At 41.9% G+C, this 18,140-nt stretch overlaps 1 protein-coding gene across 1 annotated transcript in view; it reads left to right on the forward strand.

Moving 5' to 3' along the window:
* The first annotated feature begins 543 nt into the window (after positions 1–543).
* Positions 544–18,140, forward strand: part of LOC134883541 (plexin-A2-like) — a 74,022-nt gene continuing 56,425 nt past the window's right edge. Inside the window, exons 1-3 of the mRNA XM_063911941.1 lie at positions 544–751; positions 11,955–13,298; positions 15,451–15,633. Coding sequence (XP_063768011.1) covers positions 12,069–13,298; positions 15,451–15,633 — 1,413 coding nt within the window. The 5' untranslated portion in view covers positions 544–751; positions 11,955–12,068. The remainder of the gene's footprint in view (positions 752–11,954; positions 13,299–15,450; positions 15,634–18,140) is intronic.

Raw genomic sequence — 18,140 nt, forward strand, 5'->3', positions numbered from 1 at the left:
TCCTACCACCCTACATATAGTTCTGACGATTCTCTACTACTACATGCATAACATTTATTGATAATTTCTCCCTATTAAAATATATTGATTTTCTTTTGCCTTGATGTATAAATCTACAGACACTTTGAAGAGTGTACTTCATCCCTAAAAGACATAAAATATGTATTGCTGTGCGCTCAAGTTGTGCCAAAGGATGACGCGACGGAGGTTGGGTTTAGAAAGAGCACACTGTACGTGAGGTGCAAGTGAACTGATGGGTGACTTCTCACACACACACACACACACACACACACACACACACACACACACACACACACACACACACACACACACACACACACACACACACACACACACACACACACACACACACACACACACACACACACACACACACACACACACACACACAGAGCGAGAGAGCGAGAGAGAGAGAGAGAGAGAGAGAGTGCACACGCGCGAGAGAGATTGTGTGGCAGGCTGTTATAGAAAATGATCAATCCCTGAACGAGGCAGCAGGGTCACTTGATTCCGCCTCTCTCTCAGCGGCTGACTGAGGGATGCTCGCTGCTGTCCACATGACTTTACTGGCTGTGCGTTGCGTGCAGCGCGTAGGATAAATTAACCGGCAGTTTGTAACTCGCAGCATTAAGCGTGCACACACCTTCCGACGCGGGACGTTCCCAACTACAAATCCCATTGAAATAACTGGATCTTCTCTATTCATGAATAAATCTCGTCTTATTTCAAGGTGAGTAGCCTCTCCCTTACTGTCAGACGCTGAGCAGCAGCCTGTAGGGTTCACGAGGCTAAAGTTGGGTAGGCTACACTTTACGTGCCTATAGGACGCAGCGAAAGACGCCCGGTGCACTCTGCTAAATTGATGTTGTATAAAAATGTTGCATGAGCCAATAATGGGATTATTTCTCTGCTGGCCACTTGGAACATACAACAGATGTGGACTGATGCTCTGACAGAGCTGCTGTAAACGCCTCAGCCACAGCACCCATCACACAGGAGCAGAAAATCATTAAATTATCACTGGGAAATATTTCACTTTAATTGAGAAAACAGCCTGCTTGTACACAACTCTCTACACTTCTGGATTATTCTGGGCAGCACATCAGATTAGTGCATCAAGAGAATACCAGAGTGAAGTATTTAGCCTGGAGATTGTCAGTCATGCACTGCTGCCCTGCCTCCTGCAGCCTTGGCAGCCTGGGCAGAGTAAAAACCACTGGGACACTGATAATGCGAGCAGGAGCTGAGATGGAGCCTCTAGCCTGAAAGAACTAAAGCACACAGGGCTGTAACTGTGCCAACCTCAACAATGCTGTTGACCAAGTGCGTCTTTGTTCGAGCCCCCCGTCTGTGCGAGTGTTTGGGTGCTACCAGAGGGGGTGAGGAGGGGTGGTTGTTGAATTCACGGTTCTTTGACTCTTACGCTTCATGCAAACCAGATGAAGCCCCTCTTCCCTCTATGCTCTTTCTGGTCCGGCTTATCAGGCCGAACCAGTTGGACTAGCTTTTATTCTCCTGGCCCCTCCAGAGTGGGTAAAGCCTCTTGTGGAGAGAGGGAGAGAAAGATTGGCTTCTCCCTCAGCGTGTTCATGCCAGTCATGCACTCCGGCACTTTATCAGCTGCCTGCTAATTTTAGAATTTAAATGAATCTCCATATTAGTTCTGTCTCTCACTCCATGCTGCGTTTGACGGCAATAAATGAAATTGAAGTTTTGGTTGTGAAGATTGTGGTTCATGTAAAGTAGTTTAAAGGATTTCTTTGAGGGTTTTACTAATATAAACTCTTAAGGCAGACCCATTTTTGAAGAGTTCAATCAAAAGACAAACAGATATATGTTACCCCCCCACTATCTGTGGATTCTAGCCATTAAGATGTTTTTGTCTTTACATGTCTCTATTTTTTTGCAATATTTGTGCTTGCCACATCAATTCAATGGAACATGTTCAACATCGGGCGTCTGTTCTGTAATGTCATGTCAAGCTGACCCACAGATGTCAGTGTGACCAGTTTTCTACTTTTCAAGAAACATTTTTTACAAATTACAAAGACTTTGGATCATCCAGGGTGACCTGCTGTGCATGGTTTCTGAAAAGACAAGTTGCTTTTAAGATTTTAATGTCATTTTTCAACATTTTGTGGGACACAAACACTTTTATACTTATTGTGTTTTCCAGCAAATGAAGTAACAAAGGATGGTATCAGTTTAATGACTAGACAAAACAGGGTCAAGAGTTTGATTAACTGACCCTTTAAGGCCCTATATATAATTTCCCACCATGCTGAGTCAGACTGATGCATTAAATAAAAACACGTCCAACAAAATGGAAAAAAAGGTCATTGATTTTTTTGCCTGTTGTATTTGTTCGAGGTTTTTTAATGGTAGTTCAGAATTTAGAGCGATTGCGGTGGTGAAACTGAAATATTTTGGATTCTTTTAACCCAAAGACACATCGGACTGGTGTAGGTGAAGTAATTCAGAACATCTGTCTCTGTCAAATTCACCCACAAGCCAAGGAGTTATCTCCGGCTTCTAAGAAGATTAATGCACTTTAGTGTTTGTTTGGAAAGAAACAAAAGGAATAAATCAGGAACACAACTCTGCTAAAGCTGCAGGAAAACATATTCTGTTTTATATGACCACCAGTTCCAAACCATGACATTGATTTTAGATTAATTTGAACATCAGGAAACGTGATGTGGGTCAGGGGCAAAGGCGAGGCGCAGACGCTGCAATAATACATCAGGAGAATTAGTGTATGTAACGCAATTACACGGTGTGTGAGTGCACAGCAGCTCACTACTACTACTACCCATAGCTGAAGACCCCCCACCTCAAACCCTCACCCCCCCCATTACCCCTGTTGCCAACGGAGACACTGATTAAACACGACTGTTCAGATGCTACAGCCCGAGGAAGAAGAAGAAGAATAAGGAGAGCCCCTAGTGTGTGTGTATTGTGTGTGTGTGTGTTAGCGTTCGCATGTGTGGGCTTGTATGTGTGTGTGTCCATTCACATGTGGATTTACTATTGCACAGGAGGGAATGGAATAAGCAGCAGGAGAGAAAGCAAGAATAAGAGAGGAGACACATACTAGCAATATGAACCCTTCAGTGACGTGGAAAAGAAACGGAGAGAAAGAAATACTGCAGATCATAAAGCACGACTGCTATGCTGTTGTCCTTACTCTTTCCTCTCCTTCATCCCCCTTTTAATCTTCACGCTTGTTTCACTATGTGATCCAGGCCCGGAGGGAGGTGGACAGACAGGTAGATAAAGGTGGAGAATGGAGATGAAACAGGCAGAGAGGACAGGGGGAAAAAGATAAAAAAGCAGAAGTGAGACCGACCAATAAAAAAGAGTAGTGCTAGCAAACAGTGAAGGAGCGAAGTGAAAAGGAGGAGAGGTACAAGTGGGAAGCGTGCAGCTCACCTGCCAGATGGCAGCTTTGGCAGCACTCAGCATGCAGTGATGGCGGTCTTGCAATATGGCGCACCGCCTCCAGATTGTCACACCGTTGTTAATACAAACAGTGCAATAACTTTGCTGATGTGTGTGTTTTGCATCATTTTCCCTGGCACTGGTGTAAGCAGACAGCATATGGTTATAAAAAAAATGACAAAGTTGAAGGAAGTCATGCATGTTTGCTTTTTTTTCTTGTGAAAGAGTTGACACATCACTTTTTAGAATTTGTGATATGGTTTTTCTTAAAGGGGCAGTGAAGTGATTTTAGACATGAGGATCTGCTACTTCCTCATGAGTGGCACTATTCAGTAAATTTAAACAGGTGTGTAACGTTTTCTGAGGCTCAGGGGAAGTTTTCTAATTTCTGAGTAAATTGACGATATCATCAGGGTTATCTACGGTTGGGCTTGAAGTGGAGTTTTAAGGTAACAAGCATTTTCCTGTTACGGGGGGCTTAACATAAACCTATTAAGTTGCTTTATGTGAAATGTAGCTTCCACTGTTGACTCATCTAAGGGACCAAAAGTCCCAATATCTCAGCCTCTTCTGTACGATTCTCTATCATGAAGTGCAATGCTAAATCACCAATATACCGGTTAACTAGTCTTTCATGGATGGTGTTAGCCTAGGAACATTTTTAAATAGCTATTCATTAAAATTAGAGAATTTTATATAGAAATAGAATTTCAATCACTGGTCATCGTAAATGTGTTTTATGACGTGGGGAAATGTATGGAAATCAGTCTTATTGTAGAAGAGCCATGGTAAATTTTTGTCAGTGCACTTAAAACATTCGACTGTATTTCAGCAAACGCCTCCATCTTAAATCATTTTGCATTTCTGAGAAATTGAAACCTTTGTAGTACTTTCTTCATGTCTGTAGGAGGTAAAAATCCCAATAAATACTGTTAGTCTATTGAACAATGTTCACATTAATCTGTTCCTTCATAGAGAAACTCCAAGTTTAAAGAACATGACGTTCAGCTCGGGGTATTCCCTCATAAAAAAATTCTAAAAGTTTCAGTTACTAAAATACCATCAGTATATTTTCAGTTGCTTGTTTTTAAAGAATGAAGAGTTTGAGAAAGTTCAAGGTTATACAGATAACAAAAATCTTTCAAACCAGCTGAATTGAACCACAGAAGGAGGACAGTACCTAATTGCTTCTACCTTGGGTCTTTTGCCGACAGACACAGTCTTTGGGGGAATAATAAAGTTGTAGCCAAGCACTGAATGAGGTGCTTTGGCTGGTCCCTAAAAGAAAGTTTGTAATCAGTTTCCTACAACATGTCCCACAAGCCCCGAGCACCTGGACTACATCCGAGACGAGCAGTGTTCGGCCCTGGGCCACAATCCAAGTGGGACTGGACTTACTTAATAGACTTGGAAAATTCAATATTAATTTGTAGAACAAATCCTATCAAGAAGGAAAGGTTACAGGGAGGGGAAATGTTCTCGGCTGCGTAAACTATTTTGTAAAACTTGTGGTCCCATGTGGCTTCCAGTCAATGTCTATTCCAGTGAAATTCCTCTGTTTGCAGACCTCTGGCCTTATTTTTATGAAGGCAATGTCGATTTCTGAACATTTAGGATACTGTATGTCTAAGAATTGGCCAAAAATAGCTTTCAGTGACTTTTGGATAGAATTTCAGAGTCAGAATTAGGGAAAAGCCGGGCCGACCGTGGCCACTCACTGAGATAATCTGGGCAGATGCTTGTGTTTGTGCAGATTTTGGGTGAATGGCCACCAAGGGCATTATTTGCACTGCGGATTAAATGTTAAATGGGTTTTTGCAGGAGCAGATACTTAGAGGGAAAGTTGTTGAATAGTGGAACATGAACCATCGCTCCTCCTCTCCACTGTTTCTCTATCCCTTTGCTCACTGTCTAATGCTGTCTCCTCGTGCTCACATTGATTTGTCAGCAGTGGAGGTAGCAGCTGTTCCTTTTGCATTGTAATTTCTTTGATCGTAATTACTCGTGCCAGCTACCTCCAACCTTGGCATCCTCCACCCCACAAAGCCATATGGGCAAAGACGGAGGAAGCAGAGGAAACATACAGGCGTCTTTGGAATAACTTCTTTGATTTCTGTGTGCACTGGTGTGGGAATTATGGACATATGTGCTTCACAGCTTCACATGGATGCCCTGCGTCAATGCGTTTGATTATTTTTCTCATTCATACACTGGCTGGGGTCTAGTCTCAGTGCCAAATTTAATGTATATTCACTGTCAGGTCTCCATGATTCATGCAAGCAAAACCAATATAACCCTGCGCATACGTAACTGAATCCTTCTGTGCAGAAATATAGATTTCTTGTATGGATGTCAAGACAAAAGAAGACAGAAACCCAGAAGACAATAAAACACACAGCCATGCTAAAGGCTGAATATAAGGCTAGTGGTTATTGAGCCAAGTAAAAATGGCTCAGACAGAGTGCTCTTACAGGAAAAAACACAACTGGAGAGCCTTTTTGTACTTGTCTCAGGGCTAGAGAGTAGATCTCACATTTCAACACCCTCATTCTCAATTCCCCTCAGCTGCGCCTTCCACAGATCACTCAGAGCCCCAGTCGGACTCCTCTGTTTACCAATTGTTCTCCTTGTTCTTACACTTAAGCGACACTAAGGATGAGGGGTTCCGGGGTGCTGGGGCAGCCGCTCCAGCAAGGCGCATATGCTGTGTGGTTCCAAAGAAAAAACGCTGCTCGATCTGTCTTCTTTTGCACTCGCTGAATTATAGAAGACCCTCTATTGCATGCGAGCTACATGGGTTTTCATCACAGTGCTGGAGGTCACTTTGACTTTCCCTTCTTTGCTCATCACATATGCAACACGAGGGCTTCGGCAGTAGAGAGCCTGCTTGAGGTCACCATTAACCAAGGAAAACCGACAATGAGATTTATGGAAGAGGAGACAGAGCTGAGAAGAGGAAAGGGAGGAGAAAGGCATGCATGGGCAAATGAGACGGTGGTAGCAGAACCCCTTCCTCTGGTCCCTGCTCTTAACAGCAATTTCAGATATGGTGCTGTATCTGCATGTATAATGTATACGCCCTAAGATAATGGCATGCATTGCAGAGCAGGCTGCTGACTGTGTTGTGGGGATGTGTTGGAATTGGTCCCCTTTGTCACATTTGCCTCGGCCCAGGTCCCTCGCAGCATCCTGCAGTTATTAAGAGCAGAGCGTGTTGCGATGACATACTGGTGCTTTACCGTTCCCCGCAGACGTCCTCTGCTACAATACTTTCAAGATTAGTGGCCGTCTGGAGAGTACTAAAGCATGCAATATCTGCGCTGACCAATAAACCAAACAACAAGTCAGGAAAAAAAAGGCAATTATGGTTTGATTTTGTTAATATAAAATCATGCCGGGACACAGAAGTACCAACAAAACAAATTAATTGCGATTCTTTCCATTACATAGCGTATCTCTCATCTAAATATTTGTTGTAGAGTTATTTTTTCCCTCTGACTGGGATAAAGTCTGGGGGGTACATTTCTGGTTGAATATACAGTACATTGCAAAACATAATGGGGAAAATTAACCACAGGCCAACTGTCACAAAATTTCACAGTGGAACATCAAAGTGGTGATATCCTGTGGGTATCTGCAGTGTGAGCATCCACGCTACAACGCATTATGCCCTCTAAGGCCCGAGTCTGCGTCTCCGTGAAAGGGCCTTATAAGGGAGGCGCCAATCGCCCTGGGCTGGCCCTCCACAACGCAGCCACAGATAAAACACGGTGGACTGATCACAAAACATTGCTGTTTCTAATAAACCCCACTGGTCCCATGTGATTCACTTTGACATTCATTTACAAGTCATCCTTAATAAAGACGGCATTTTCATGTCCTAATTCCCCGACTCATCACTGTAGGTACCAGCGACAGCCCTTGGCCCTGGCTCCCTCCTCCCTCCTCCCTCCGCCACGTTTGACCTACTTATGTCTCCACAACATTGTAAACAGATCTACTAATTGCCTTCATTTATTCATTTGGAAGTCAAGTTATGTTGCGGATGGCGCCCTCCCAGCTCATTCATGTGTAATGTGTACAACGGCCTCCCCCCAATGACTCGTCCATGTGTATTCGCAGGAAACCCTTTACAAAAGTATCCCATCAGGCCATGAGAGATTAAAAACTGTAAGTGCAAATATTGTACAGTACATTGCCAAGAACAGCTGCAGCAGAAGCGTAATCCCCAAATCTGAAATCATCTCCTGGAAGGAATTTTATGAACTGACCCGGTTAGGCAAAAACCATTGACCAAAAATCCCCACAGGTTATGGCTATTGTAGTTAAGATACTTTTCTGCTCCTGTGGCCTTATGCTGTTATTGCTTTTGTGCAGCCAGATAAATCTAGGCCACAAAGAACAACAGCGACAAAAAAATATTTTTCATCACCTCTGATGCTCGCGACAATGACTCCTGATGACTAAGTGTGAGTGTAGAGATGTTTTCTCCTGACCTTTAAAAAGATCATGGCTCATCTGTCACAGTGTTACTGATGTCCAACAAATCTGAGAACAAAACGTAAACAACTTACTCATTAACAGTGTGCTGTTTGTGCTTAATTGTTCTATAATTTGTGTTTTCTTAAGGAATAGAGATAGTTATGCCTTTAACATTAAAGGCATGTTTCCTTAAACTCATCATATCAAAAAAGTTACATTTTTGCAGCAATACGTTTAAAAGTTGCCAAAAAACTTCAGTTATGAGATAAATTGCCTTTAAAAAAATGGTACATACACTCAGTCAAAAAATGTAAAAGTTGAATTTAATTAAATGTATTTTGTCAACAAATGAAACATAATTGTATTTGGTTAGTTAAAGTTTAGGTAAAATATTAGGTTAAACTTCAACATAATATTATTGCTTTCAACTAACCTGTTACAATTATGTGAGATTTGTTGACAGAATACATTTAAATTAAAGCCAACATTAATAAAGCTCATTAGAATTAGAAAATCTCCCCTAATAATTATTTTTGCTGACCATGTTTGTGCAGCCCACTTACTAGAACATAAGCAAGGACTGAGAGTGATACACATGGACAAGCTAACAAAGAAAACCCCCCATTATCATTTTAGTCCAAACTAACCCTTCTCTGTCTCATGAATCATGCCAAAATGGGTGATAGCTGAGCTATGACAGCATTTCACCCCAATAAAAGCTGAACCCAAAGGATAGCTTTGGTTCCACTGATCTCGATCCAGGTCAAAAGGTTGTGTTTGTGGAGCAGAAGAGGCCGGTATCTCCCTGATCTAAGCTACGATTGGTGCCCGCTGAGAGCTGGCATCCCCCAGAGGCCTCAGCAAACCATGTTCCTGTGTGTGAGTGTGAATGAGTCACGTCTAGGCTGGAGCGTGTCTGAGTGGCGAGGCGGAGAATTCAGCAGGGAGGACTGCGCAGGGCAAAGAGTTGTCTCTATAATCCAGGGTAAACACTGAGCAGCATGACTGCACGCCTTAGACGTGACCAAAGCCGGGAGAACAGAAATGGAAGAAACCATGAGGCGGCTGCCTGAATGACTCGCTTCGTTTGCCACGAGCACTTCCTGCTTTCTCTTCTTGTTTTTTTCCTCCCTGTTTCGTAATTCCTCTCGGGATTTGACAGAAGTCTCTCCATCCTGAATTAACCTCTGGATGGCACTGCTGGTGTCTGTTGTTTAAGGTCATGCAAAACTCAAACCTGGCTCTGCAAATATCATATGGTCTGCTATTTGCGGTCGGATATCGAGAGCACTGTCTTCATTACTTCTAAGAGGCTTGAGGTTCTGATACGATTACAATGCAAATTACACCAAAGGTCTTTGCTAGGAAGTGTGATTTGAATATTAAAAGTTAAAAGTTATGGGATTCTGCAGGACACCCCATGGAGTAAAGATAACATATTTAGATTGGTAAACACAGGATGAATGTTCTGCTCCTTTTTGTGGAAGTTTACGGATACGCAAAAAGGATTAAATCTGATAAAAAAAAGTAAAGAAAATAAAAGAAAAACTTTTTTAAAAAGAAGCCTACATCAAAAAGAAGAAGAACGTTTTAGAAATAGGTTTTCACTCAAAGGAGTAAAGGTTTCCGTTGTCCATTGGTTTAAGCAATTTGGTTTACTGAAAACAAACACATGAATGCTTCAAAGAGTTTATATTTCAGTTCACCCAGAAGCTGTCAGAATGAAAGGACTGTCACTGCTTCCTCTGAAAATTCTGAAAATTGCCTGAATACTTGCTATTCATTGGGTTTGTACATACAAACGGATAAATGATGAAAACATTTGGCACATCAACACAGAAACATCAAGAACTCATCGGATTGGAAAGCACATGATTTGAGGACTTTTCAGTCATAAGCTGGACATCATTTTTCCCAAAATAATGACGATGTTAATATTAGAGCCAACGTTTCCTGCTAAATCTCAGTTTTCTGAGAATTATTCAAAGCATACACAGTTTTTCTGCGCAGTTGGAAACTCACAGTAGAAAAAGAGGAAGTTTCAATCATGTAACTTTTAAAGCAGAGGAATAACTAATCAGAGCGTGACTAAAATGGTCTGAGTAAATGTCATGTATCGCAATTAAAGAAAAATATTCAGTGTGCATCAGATTAGGGTTAGGGTATAGAGAGGATTAATTATTGCACATTTTTTGACCAAATACCTATAAATCTACTTTGCAACCACACTAAAGGGTCCACTATTGGTGCTTTAACAACATATTTACAGGCTTTTGATAAATAATCTTCAGTGATGTCGATATAATGACATACAGTAGAGGTAAAGACAAATAATACAAATTACACAAATTTACTGTTATAACATTTTGAAACCAGGAAGATGCAAGATTCAAGCCTCATTACAATATGACAATAAATAAAAAAAGACGATATAGTTTCATATCACTATATTGATATTATATTAATATACATCTCAGCCCCATGTCAGATGTTGCTCTTTGGTGGCCAATTACGGGTAGAGTTGCTCAAACTGAGCCTGCCAAATTGAGCAGAGGAGGTCGAGACACTTGAGTGACTTCTCCCCCGATGTGAGCGTGGCGGGGACAGATGGACAGGAGATGTTGAAGAGGAGCAAGAGCCGACCCTGCCAGCTCAGTGTCAGTCCATCCGCTCCATCCCTGGCTCCCTCTCAACTCCGCCGGACGTCCTCTAAGCAAGCCAATGGAGAGCACCCACCGCATCATGACCCCCGCATTAGTATCTGACATGGCTGTCTTCATTTAACCTTTACTTATACCGGGAAGTCTAGCTGAGAAAACACCCGGTTTACTTTAGTTGCAGCCAAAACAGACAGTTGCCTTTGAGCTAAAGCTTTCTAGCTTTTGGCACGATATCTTTAGAGGAAATTTAAAAGAATTTAGAAGGGGTTTGAATGATTTAGGCAAAAAAAAGCATCATTAGAGGAGTGTGAAAGGGATGCTGGGGAATACAAGGGGGAGATAGGAAAGCCTTCAGGAGCGGGATTGGAGAAGCTTCTGGTTGCACACAGACAGGATTTAGGGTGATGTAGGGGTCTTAATTTATGGTCCGTCCTCCTATGCAGGCAGGTTTATTACTCCATTAATGGACTACCATGAAGTAACAGCGTGTGTAAAGCCACTTTATCTACGATCCTTGTGTTGCTTTCACTAAAGAGTTTTTATTTTGAGATAAAATCCTGTTTGTGGTTTGAAATGAGTTTATTTTGTCATCTGTATGAGAAATACCTCACATAAAACTAAAACATGCATCATATAATAGTTTTAACAAAGGGGTGCAAAAAACAGCAAACAACACATCAAACATCCTTTGCCATGCATTTTACTCATCCATCCTTCAGTCCATCCTGTGTTTGAGGGGCATTGTTTGTCCCCTGAAAATATCTACATAAAATATGTTAATGAAATTAAAGAGGGAAGTGTGAGGGCTGATGCTGCCTGGTTCTGAATATCTAATGACTCCCTGCCATCCCTAGAAAAAAGCCTGATTAATTTAGGAATGTCGGTCACACTGGAGAGTGATTAATTCCTCCTGGATTCAACCATTTAAACGAACAAGGCAGAGGGGAGAAAGGAAAACAGGGAGCCCAAAATATGGACGCATAATTAATACGTTTGGATCATTTAATTAGCCACCCAAACAGGGGGAAGGCGCAGCTACAGTGTGTCACTGCTTTGTTCAAGTAATAGGCCACAGTTAGATCTCTCTTACAGAGAGGCAAATATAATGAGCCCCCTGTTGATAGTGGGAATATTGGACTATCTCTTGGGTTAGTAAATATGGGGAGACAAATGATTAGTTGTTTCTTTGATGTCTCATTTGTCTGATAAAGTAGAGATAAAATTGGAAACAAGTACATACATTTCTATGTTTTCAGATGTGTCTTATGACACCATGAAAGCAGGTTTTCCACTCGCGAAACAAATCATGCATTTATTGAGTTAAAAACACTTCTATCTTTTCTCTTTTAGAATGATGTGAAGAACACTTAACAACGACGAGACAACACTTCAGCTCATCTTTTCAAATCCTTGGAGACACACTATCCCAGGTGCTTTGTCTGAGCTCGGTATTTTTTGAGCCCTATGGGGATGGGAACGTGCTTTGATAAAGGAAGGACTTACTATGGCCCTGCTAAAGGTCACCGTCCTCTAAAGGTCATGTCATGGCCCCTGGCACTATGGCTATTGACTCTAATCTCTGTAAATCAAAAGACGACTGTTGGACAGACTATGAACGCCTTCCAATCGGAAAGGAAGGATTGGTCGCTGAACCACCTCACTCTGCATCAGTCTACAGGAGCTCTGTACATCGGAGCTGTCAACCGAATCTACAAGTTGTCAGCTAACCTCACCCTCCTGGTGTCCCATGATACAGGGCCTGAGTATGACAACAAGGCATGTTACCCTCCACTGATTGTCCAGCCATGTTCAGAGCCGCTTGCATCTACTGACAATGTTAACAAACTGTTGCTCATCGACTACTCTCACAACCGGCTGCTGGCCTGCGGGAGTCTCTACCAGGGCGTCTGTAAGCTGATGCGGCTGGATGACTTGTTCATCCTCGTGGAGCCCACACACAAGAAGGAACACTACCTGTCCAGTGACAACCAGACAGGGACGATGTACGGGGTTGTTGTGCCCTCGCAGGGTCAGGATGCCACTCTGTACATCGGCACGGCCGTCGGTGGCAAACAGGACTACTTCCCGACTATCTCCAGCCGCAAGCTGCCTCGCGACCCAGAATCCTCTGCCATGCTGGACTACGAGCTTCATACTGACTTTGTGTCCTCTCTTATTAAAATCCCCTCAGACACGCTGGCTCTTGTCCCACACTTTGACATCAACTACATCTACGGCTTCGCCAGCGGCAACTTCGTGTACTTCATGACAGTGCAGCCGGAGACACCTGAGAATGGGATGCCCGCTGGAGGATCCCCTGGTGACCTGTTTTACACCTCTCGCATAATCCGCCTCTGCAAAGGTGACAAAAAGTTCCACTCATATGTGTCGCTTCCTGTGGGGTGCGTACACAAAGGCGAGGAGTACCGTTTGCTTCAGGCGGCATTCCTGTCCAAGGCCGGCAGGGTTCTGGCAAAGTCGCTCAACATCAGTGCACAGGAGGACGTGCTCTTTGCCGTTTTCGCCAAGGGACAGAAGCAGTGCCGCGACCCTCCAGACCACTCCGCTCTCTGTGTCTTCACTATCCAAGACATCAATACACGCATTAAGGAGCGTCTGCAGTCCTGCTACCAAGGAGAGGGGAATTTGGAGCTGCACTGGCTGCTGGGAAAAGACGTGCAGTGCACCAAGGCGGTAAGTGGACTATAGAAGGAGAAATTGTCTGATCAACCCTTATTTTTCACTTATAACACACACATTTATATTCACAATAAAAGGTGGTGAGCAGCATTGATATAGAGTAGATTTACAACAAATTGGTTATCCACAACAATGATTGAAGCTTTAATAGCCTATAGGTAGGCAACCAGAGCTTTGCTGAAGACACTATTGAGGTTTTTTAGGATCCCACAAGAGCAGAAAAACCTGGAGGACATTAATTCCACAATGCTAATCAGAGGAGTTTTGTGTTGAGCTTTGATTTTATTAAGGGTTTTGTGCACTGATTCCCGCTTTCTTCCCCCCCTCCTTCTCCTTCCTTCTACTCTTGTCGCTGTCAGCAGTTTTGAACCCTTTGAGACCTGTTCTTGATCTTGAGAAAAGCTTTCTTGTAAATGTCCAAGTCTGTTCCCTCAGTGAAAGCTATAATTCTGCATAATGAGTGGCTTTCATCGAAACAAGCTGAAAGCAACCCATAAAAAAAATGATGTTCATCGAATCTGTGTACTTTGATTTCACCATGCTATCAAACAAATAAGATGTAATGTAATTCATAATACGCAACAGCGGGAGAAGGAGACCCATAATAATGCTATAAGTTGCTCTGACTGTGCAGTTAAACAAAGAGCGTGATATTTACATTTGACTGTAAACGAAATGAAGGGTTCCAGCTCTGTTAGGAAGTCATTAGATACTGTGTTTCTTTGGTAACATGATTCCTTGGTCAGGGTTAAGGTTAAGGTTAGCCACAATGTCGCTTTTTGAGGATGTTTTGTTAGCAGATATTTTCCTTCCTTTGTCAAGAAACAAAACTTAGTTTACAAATTTGACTCCCAGACTCAAAATACTCTGAAAGACTGTACTAAGCCATAGGGGTGCATTATCCTAAATGCTCATTTCAGCACTGTAATTAAAATGCTGTTATGCTAAATTATAGCAGATATAACCATGCTTAGTTGTGCTAACAAAACTAAAACAATTGCTTGCGACTACAAATAAATCTGATGTAGGTCTGAATTAAATTTCAAGGCAATCTGGCCAATAGCTGATAAGACGTATAACCTAAAGTGACAAATGTCAATCTGCTGGTGTTGCTAGATGAAACATAAGGGCATCGTTTTCTTCAGTAGGGTTCATCCTCTGGAGACTTTGAATGTCGGTCGGTAAGATTAATCCCTTATACAATATTTCTGAGGATTCTGTCCAAGTAGTTCAAATGCACATTAGAAATATGGCAGCTACTTCCAGATGGTTAATGTTAAATGCAGTGAGTAGGAACGAATGCTCTTGTAATACATATTCTAATGACTTATGTGCACATAAGCAAATATAATATTTAGCTTGAAAAACAAAAGTCTTATTTGGGGTAATATAGGAAAAGTGTTTTTGCTGAGTTTACTACACCGATCACATTCAGTAAACTAAGGTACTTTGATGGAAGGAAAACAACAAAAGATTAATATGCGTAGGAATTCAAGGAGGTGAAATAAGAAATTAGCTGCCCTAAAAGGTAGATTTATATGTAGTGAGAGGAAGGCAATTAGCAAAAGTTTGAAGTGCATGTTAGTAGATGTAACAGGACTGCAAAGCATGCAGCTCTCTTTGATGCTTAATCAAACCCTGATATCTCTTGTGCTGAGTGTTTGTTGGATGTCAGATCAAGTAATCTTAAAATCACAGAAAGAGGCGCAAAAAATACACAGCATTTCTCATGTTTGCCATCAGCAATAAGTTCGCTCTGCGAATTTTGCCGCTCTGAGGCTTGTTGATAAACGCGGCACAACGAACCTTCTTGAAGTAACCCCGAAAATTGTGCTCTTAATGCATGAAGGGCTTACCAAAGGTCAGTTTGAGTTTTTCTCTTGTATTCATATGTGTCTGCAGCTATCTCAGTCATTTTTAGAGCTCCCACTTATACTCTTTCCCCTTTCTCGTTACCTCCACCTCCCCTTCTTACATGTGTCATCTTCACTTCTCCTCCCCTTCTCTCTCCCTCCTTTCTTTAACCTACTCTCCCGTTTTCTTCCCTTCTCCTCCTCCCAAACAACATCTCCGACTTTCCACTCTTAATGCCTTCTTCATCTTCACCCCAACACCCGTCACTAACCCCCTCCCTCTCTCCATGCAGCCCGTTCCCATCGATGATCACTTCTGTGGCCTGGATATAAACCAGCCCCTGGGGGGTTCGCAGCTGGTGTCGGGTCGCACAGTGTTCACTGAGAGCAGGGACAGGCTGACCTCTGTCACCTCCTATGTCTACAACGGACACAGTGTGATCTTCCTGGGGACCAAGAGTGGACGGCTGAAGAAGGTGAGAACAGAAATGCAGCCACCGACAAGCAGGACAGGCAAAATCTGCCTTTTTCACACACTGAGCTCAATACTGAGGGAATGTGTGGCTGTTGACAGCAAAGAGATGTAAACAGATCCACTTGATAACAAATTACTGCACTAATTTACTCAAAACACAACAATGATTTCTTGAGGCTGCTATTGATGACCCATTGGCATCTCTGTCAGGGAGATTTATCTTCCCGTTTCATATTTTCAATACAAATGCAAAATGTAGCCTGGTCCTAGATCTCCGAATCACTGCCCACAACTCAGGCTTGTGGAGTGATTTGAATAATTGTGTTGCAGTGTCCATTTACAGCTACATTCTTCCAGATAATCTAATGAGAGTAAATGGGATAACAATGGGAAAGTCCTGTTCCTAAAGCGTACTAGCTACACTAAAATCTAGCAACAAAAAAATGACAAATGCTTGGATGAGCTTGACTCATGCTATAAAAGTTGCAAAAATCAAGTCCAAGCACAGAAACGACTATGATTGTCTAATTTCTATTATAAATCTGGACATTTAAAATAAATTGCTACTCGCAAGTGCTACATGTCTCTGTCAACAAAAAATGAAGTCACCAGGACGTATTGATGGAGAGTGTTTTGTATGAAGGTACCTGACTTGATGGCGCATGAAAAAAGAGGTAAACTGATGATTTTTATAGACTTACAACCAAACCTCATAATTAAAAATGATTGTATTCCAGCGATTTAGTCCAGCACTCCATTAGAGTCTGGGGACTTGCGACCAAAATGTCCTTATTTGCAAGTTCGAAATCTAATAATATTTAGACCTTGATTTCCCACAATTCAACATAGAGCATCTTTGTGTTCGTCCTTCCCTGTGGTGTAAATCAAACTCCACACCCACATTTGGTAACAAAGGCTTATCCATGCGAAACCCTAAATAACCCCGTGACTTTATTTATATTGACACTGTCAGATGTAACACAGCTCCTCAAAGGAAAATTGTTGATATGTCCCTTTAATGTCTTGCATCATTGAAAAAAACGTACCGCCAAGCAACTCCTTATTTCATCATTTATTAGTCGTCATCTAGAAATCCACTGCAGAGATTCATCACCGACAGCTGTTGTGCCTTTTTTCTGTCGTCGCACAGTTAGGTAATAATGATCTTTACTCCATTAACACTAATTAATGTAATTATGTGATCAATTAATACCCTATTTAGCATGACTAGTTTCGTTTAATATATCATGGTGATTATGTGGGACATTATACTGAACAAAGGTGCAGTTATCATGCAGCACTGCATCTTCAGCCTTTTGTGCGGAGGACAAATCGACATGAATTTCCACCCATGACAACTTGAGCCACAACTGAAGCACATGCCTGTTCCTCCAGCTCCTTTGTATTAGTTGCATTAGTTACAGGAAATAATGTGCCTCTAGTGCCTCTTGTTTAACACTGTCCTGGTGGATTTTGGTTTGAATAGCGTTAAGCATTATGAAGTATTTAAAGGAGCAATTATCTCTCTGTACTTGACATGGATTTTTGCATATTGAATAACACAGTGCTGTCTGTATGTTTTAGGCAGACTCTTCCTTGTGTGTTGGGAGTCTCCTGTTGTCAAGTCTGACTTATGTTTTTGTGATCAGTCTGGTCCGTGTGTTGCCTCAACCTTGATATGTTATATTCCTCTGTGCACAAAACTTCATTGTTGTCCTAAAACTATTAAAAACACCAGTGAGTCACACTGTTGAACTGGGTGACACATTTCTTCATTATGATGAATTTGGGCACAATAGTTTACTGAGTCACCCCACATATATTGTTCTGCTGCCAAAAATACTCTTTATCATACCAAATCTGCAGCTGAAAATAGATCACAACACATGCCCATTTTACTCCCACTTGAGAAGCCTTTCGAAAATATGACAGTGCCCAGCTGTTTTGGGGAACTACTTAGCTTAAGCCTTAAAAAATATACTAGTGACCTAATTAGAGTCGGTACAAACTGAAGTAGTTGAGTGCTACACACAGGCTGGGTCATTATTAAACTGCTAATAGATTTACTCAAGCTTTGTTGGTTCAGGTTCTATGAAAAATAGAATATTGCCAATCACATTCCTTTAAGCCTGCTTTGGTATTCCTTCAGCGTGAGGTTTCTGCTGCTCTGCCGTGCTTGCATCACCCGCTCTTGTAGGGATTGAGGATTAATACAGTACTGACAAGTACTGACTGACAAGTGTATGATTGAAAGAAACTAGTTCAAACGTGTCACATGGCCGTGTCTGAAGGCAGAAGGGTTTATAGCTGTTCTGATCGACCGTAGCTGTCTTAGAGAGGGGTGATAAAAGATAAATATTGCAATGGGGATATTGATGCACACATTAAGACCCAGAGTCACCTTAAAGGCACTTATAATGTTGAAAATAAATGGGTTTAGAAAAATAAGGAATAATTAAAAGAGGCAGGGATGCCTTTAAAGATTTTTTCCATTACTTATTAATAAAA

The sequence above is a fragment of the Eleginops maclovinus genome, chromosome 20 (genome assembly GCF_036324505.1).
Source record: "Eleginops maclovinus isolate JMC-PN-2008 ecotype Puerto Natales chromosome 20, JC_Emac_rtc_rv5, whole genome shotgun sequence".
Taxonomy (NCBI): domain Eukaryota; kingdom Metazoa; phylum Chordata; class Actinopteri; order Perciformes; family Eleginopidae; genus Eleginops; species Eleginops maclovinus.